The 6111-nt window shown below is 40.6% G+C and overlaps 1 protein-coding gene across 8 annotated transcripts in view; it reads right to left on the bottom strand.

The window, feature by feature from the left end:
- Positions 1 to 6111, bottom strand: part of cadm3 (cell adhesion molecule 3) — a 116380-nt gene that overhangs the window by 41035 nt on the left and 69234 nt on the right. For all 8 annotated transcript variants that reach the window (XM_082512485.1, XM_082512488.1, XM_082512489.1 and 5 more), the window contains exon 5: positions 1618 to 1755. In XM_082512485.1, coding sequence (XP_082368611.1) covers positions 1618 to 1755 — 138 coding nt within the window. The remainder of the gene's footprint in view (positions 1 to 1617; positions 1756 to 6111) is intronic.

The raw sequence follows: 6111 nt of genomic DNA, 5'->3' as shown, positions 1-6111 counted from the left end.
TCTTTGTCTCCAAATCTTTCGTCTATAAAGTAGTTTATACTCCACCATTTAGCACCTCCAGACACCTGTGCCTGCTGCTGCAGCGGAGTTTATTCTTTGCTTACGTCTTAAATTGGCGCGGTTGCGATTGCACGGCCTTATTGGCTGCAAAAATGCAGACGAAAGGTTTGAATATTAATTCAAATTGTGGGCGTACTCAGTAGTGACTTTTGATTTTATAAGTAGCGAAGTAGATTACATGGTGTAAGTTGTACTCAAGTATGAGTAAAATTACACACTTGAAAAATTACTCGTAAAAGTACAAGTACCCAAAAAATGTACTTAATTACAGTAACGTGAGTATTTGTAATTCGTTACTTCCACCCCTGCTGTATATAAAGTAGGATTTGCGGCATCTGTTGGAGAGCTGTGACGACAGACAGAGAGCGCTGTTCTTCCAGGACAATGAGAGCTTAAAGCTTACAGAGTTTTTGTTTTTTTTTTCATGTGAGGGCAGATGGTGGAAGGAGCGAAAGGGCGACAGAAACAACACTTCAAACATGTTTGTTCTGCTCGGTAAAGCAAAACAGAAAACCTCTGACTGATTTAGAAACAAGAAGCAGGGGGGGTTATGGGAAAGATGGTTGCAATTTGGAGAAACGAAAGCACGGCCAATACCACTGTGAGTCAGAAGCTGCCAATCGTCTCCTTGATTTTCAGCTTATCTGTTTGGAAGAAGCCAGTTAATTTGTCCTCTCATGACATCCTCTCTGTCTTTGCTGTGCCTCTTCCTCTTTCTTCCCTTCTCATTTCTCCCGTTTATCTGTAACAAAAGACTAGTCAGCCTGACCTCATGCAAAGCTCTCCCTACCTCAGTTTCTCTGTTCAACCTCATCCCTTCATCCTCTCCTCCGCCCTGCCTTTTATTGCTGGATTCTTTCGTTATCCCTAGCTAGATCCGACCCACGCTATCTCTTGCTCTCTGTTGTGTCACTCCCAGTTGCAGATATGCTGCGGCTCAACATACACGTGCACTTGTGCAAATAAGCTATGGAACAACACACACAAAATATAATAAAAGCCACCACATGTGTGAACGAATGATGGGAAAGAAGGGCACACACGCAGCACGTTTCTGGACTCGGGCTCACAAGCAGCTTGCTCTCGCACATGCACACACACATATGCACACACAGGTTCAGGGCACACAGAGAGACAGCAGGCAATATGGCAAGGACGCAATACACACGCAGCATGATCTTGCAAATGCTCAAACGTGAGGCATATGCGCACCAATGTCGCATACGCGCTTGCAAATACCCATACACAGCGTACAATCAAGGATGACAGTCACCCATAAACACTTGTGACCACAGAAACCTCACACAAACACACCACAAGTAAAAAACACATCCTTGCATTCCTTCAGAGTATCCTTCCAGCTGCATAATGACACACAAGCTTTCCTAAACAAACACACAGCCACACCCATACAATCCTCACCAGGAGTACAAGCTAGAGTACAAAAACTAACATGTGCAACACACATTTTTCTTGACCTCACAACATCCTCGTGCACATAACACAAAATTATAAAGAGAGACACAAAGCATTGCACGCACTGTCCGTATCTCTCACCTTTCAGCAGCTGGTCTCCTTTGTACCAGTGCAACGTGGCGGGGGGTTTGCTGCCAGTGCTGGTGCAGGTCAGGGTGACTTTTTCCCCCTCCTTCACTGCATGCTCAAAGCCTGAGATCTGAGGCTTGCCGGGCACACCTAAAGAGTAAAGAGTTTTAGAGTTAGAAAGAGAGAAGGAGAAGACTTTTATGCAGCAGGGCTAACCTTGTAAAATTAAGGCCAGTTGCTGAGTTTCTAACAAGTACTGCATGTGTCTGCAAAGTTGTGGCCTATCAGCAAAATGTGCAGCAGCATCCACAATATCGCAGACAAGCTTGAATCTATTTGGGCAACTTGGAAAGCTCTGATAGAATCCAGCTGGGAGAAAAATAACGATGCAGGCTTGCTATGATTTGCACCCAATATGGTTCGTAACCATTTCACAGCAGCTCTGACCTTCCAGAAGAATCAGAACATGCTGTCTCTATTATAAGTATCTGCCATGACTGGTGCACTAGACATTTTTTCCCCCCAGTTTTGCTAACAGGCGGCCAATTAGGATGTGCAGATAATGACTGTTTCAGTCTCAGAAGGAAGTGACTTGCTTCTGTTAGCTAAACACAGCACAGTTACACCTCTTTGGGCTGAATGGGCATCCGAGTTTAATGTTTGCAGCCCAGAGGCAAAACACTCCCCCAGTTCCAGCTTCCCAGAGCAAATATCTCAGTTTTTTGTTTTGTCTTTTAAAATAAAATGAGAAAACAAGAAATCTGCATGCCTGTCTGAAAAGCAGTAAGATGGCATAACTTGCAGAAGCATTTAAGCTCAGTTGGTGAACTGCTGTGACTAAACAGCTCATTCTCATTACTAGGCTGTCAAATACTGACGTTTTCGTCAAAGCTGCTGGTGTCTCACATCTTTCACTCCCAACCCGTCACTTAGGGATGCTTGTGTCATATTTAAATGACCAGTGTAATTGTTCAACTTGCAGGGTTGATGTTGTGAAGGGGTATACTTTAACACAATCCATCCATCCATTCTCTTGCGCTTATCCGGGGCAGAGTCGCAGAGGCAGCAGCCTAGCCATGTACTTTAACACATGTTACAATATTTTCCTGAACCCAACTGAACCAAGGCCAGCAGTTCTAAGTATCTAAACTAGTGGATATGAGTCAGATGATAACAAATCGGTGAGGGAAAATAAAGGAAAAAATGCAAAGCACAGCATTCCAAATGGGACACAAACTGCAGTCTCCTGGCTAAGAAACCTGCGAAAACCTCCAACTTTGCAGCTTCCTAAAGCAGACATTATCACTTTTTAAAACATGGCCGTGATCCATCAGTGTCCAATATCGCCGAGAGGGACACGATCAGCATCTGACAGAAGGCCAGTATTTGATGCAGTGAGGGGAAAATACTTCGGATGAAATAGATGTTGGTGTTAGCACAAACAATACATTTTAGAACATTCGGAAAGAAACTCGTCTCTATAAAACTGCCAAAGGACCCACCCCATGCATGGGGCTGTAAGGAAATTTATAGCAATGCCTTTTATTGCAAAAAAGTGTACAGTAAATCAATTACAAGAACAAAAGTGTTTTGTTTTTTAAATTTATGTTTGAATTAACTGCAAAACACATTTCACTGGGTAATTACACAAAAAACATACAACAAACCCTTAACTCTGTCTAATTTTTCTCTTTATCCACAAAAAAAGGTCATATTCTCCTGCGCATTTCACAGTCTCATGAAAAATTTGAAACGCTCACCACATTTTTAACAAGACTTCAAAACACGACGGTAGCTTACAGAAACCAAATATAGAAGAAAATATTCCCAAAGGAAAACGATTAAATCCTTCATTAACTTAACATTACAACAGTACTTGTGGCACACATATTAAGTATTCCAACAGTCGCAGTGAAGCCCCAAATGGCACGACGGCTGTCTACTGATGATCATGGAAAAGCAATTAATTCAGTGAGAATAATAATAACGCATTATCCCTTCAAAATCAGCAGCAAGGGTTCTGCATGTATGTATTTCTACAGTTTCAGTCAGCATTGCATTCATTCTCAGGTCAGCTCATAATGTCAAGTAGATCATATTTTGCATACAATATTAATTGCAACTTCCAGGATTCATTATCTAAAAGACAAGGTGAACGCAATTTGTGCAAGAATACTGGTGGCCTGGATGACCATTTACAGGAGTGAAAGAGAGGGACAGAAACACAGCATGAGCCAAAGGTCAGGTGAAAAAAAACACAAAAAACTTTAGCCAAGTGAAACACCAGATGCCCTGCTGCCAAACCAAAATTTCATGCTACTCTCCCAGAGGGTGTTCTTCCAGATTCTGGCACAGTTGGTTAAACACATTTTTTGCTTAACTGCTATTTTAACTTGGAGCACAAGTGAAAACAATGCAAGCAGAAAAAAGACTAAACATCCATTCTGCCAAATATTTCAGTATCCACTTTTCTTCACCACCATGGCTGAAGGTAAGAGGAGAAAAATTTCTAAACTTGCAATACACCATCTGCAGCTTTTGCGAGCGGCACATTTCTCTAAATGTTGGCGGCGCTTACTGTCATTCTGCTTTTGCAAATAATAAACATTCGGTTTGACTGCAAACTGCCTTCTTATGCATTAAGGCAGGAAAGACAGAGTTGCTTATATAGCAGGAGAGAAAGCGGAGATGGTTAAGCCAACAGTTTAGATGGATTTAGGACCAGGCCATAAAGGAAAGAAAGAAAATTTATATTTTATTACTTTTTGTTCCAAAATATTTATAAAATTCAGGAAACAGCAAATGACAGAAAACAGATTAACAGAATGTATTTATAGTATTTTGTCCAAACCACTGCAAAAAGACGAACAGAAGTGTCAAAAAAAAGTGCCATGGTATACATTAAAAAAAAATGTGGTCAATTTTTAATGTAGCGGTATTTGATGTAGTGCACTGTGTGCAGAAGCTCTCTGGCAGTAAAGTAGCATTGAATATTAATAAGGGAATAATACTGGATATATAGAATTGGCTGGAGAAGTCCTGTTGAGACCCTTTCCTCTACAAGTAGAATAAAAGAGAATAAAGCCATTATAAATTATTCTATGGTTAGCTCAAGAGCGGAGGCATGCCACACGTTTCCTTCTCACAGACACATGCAAACTGGCCACGCTCACCAGTTATGTGCTGATGTGTGATTGTGCACGACGGTCAGAACAAGTCAAAACAAGGATGAAACATGCACACACAAATGCTGCTCTGCCAAAACTCGATATCTTTGCTTGATTTTCCCATAGGGGGTCCATGCGTTTTTTTAGACATTTTACCATACATTTTTAATGGGTTTGCTCCCTCTCAGGAGCCATGAAATATTTATTGAACGCAGAATACAGTGTCACAGCCGTCAATTACAGAGAATAAAAGATGCTTGAAACACAATTACTGCAAAATTTAAGTAAATACTGAGAAATGATTCTCGTGTTAATTTGGCTCTTAAGAGCTCAAGTGGACCCGCCCTCATGCTTGCTTCAAAGTATACCCCCCCCCCCCAATATGAATTAAAAAAAATCATTATTGAGCACACTGCTTATGTTGTCCAGGGGAACTAGGTTTTATTATTTTCAATATTGTAGCACTGACAAAACATTTGGGATACGTTTCAACAATAGTGATTGAATCCATCATTTTGGTGTTGTTGATTGACTAATTTCAAATATGGGGGAAAAGCCTTTGCCCGCTGAGCCACAGAACAATCACAGAGCAATCATGCCCCACCCTAAATGTAAATCTCTTGTTTCCACTAAGTGCATTCTCCAAGAGAATTAGGCCGAAACCCTCTGCAGCTTGGTTTTTCAGCCAGGAATTTGCTGGCAAATTATAAAGTGCTGAATCAAAAGCAAGAGGAAATTGCATCTCATCAATATCACAAATTAACTTACAGTAAATATTAATTCTATCTCCATGTTAGAAGGAAATGCAAAATGAAATAATGGAAGTCCACTTTATTGAATACATACTAATGTGAGAGTTTTCAGCACAAATAATGACTTAAATTCATTACACACCAATTTAGAAGTGGCACTAGATGCCCTTAAGTGTTGGCTGTGAATTTGTCCATCATTGCCTCCCAGAAATATCCCGCCAGTTGCTTTTTCCATGTATAAAATAATTATCTTTTGTTTATGCGTTGGTGCATTCCACTATTGCCAAGCATGCAAAGTAAAATCATTAAATATAGACAGAATAAGCTGACACAGAGAGCCAGTAAAAACTCAGCTAATAAAAGTCAATACCTGAAAGAGCGTCCAAAGCCAATTACGCCAATATCCAATCAATAAAACAGCCTACTCTCCACTGACGGGATGATGGCAATTTATTCAAGGCTGCAGGCATTCATTACACTTGCATTACCCTTCAGATTGCACCAATGTATTCAATTTTATTTTTATTTTGACTTTTTTTTGGGGGGGGGGGCTAATATGTGCAGTTTAATTCCAATGTAAAAATACC

The sequence above is a fragment of the Aulonocara stuartgranti genome (assembly GCF_965226115.1).
Source record: "Aulonocara stuartgranti genome assembly, chromosome: 18".
In the NCBI taxonomy this organism is placed as follows: Eukaryota; Metazoa; Chordata; class Actinopteri; order Cichliformes; family Cichlidae; genus Aulonocara; species Aulonocara stuartgranti.
This window is presented reverse-complemented; position numbering and strand designations above follow the sequence as displayed.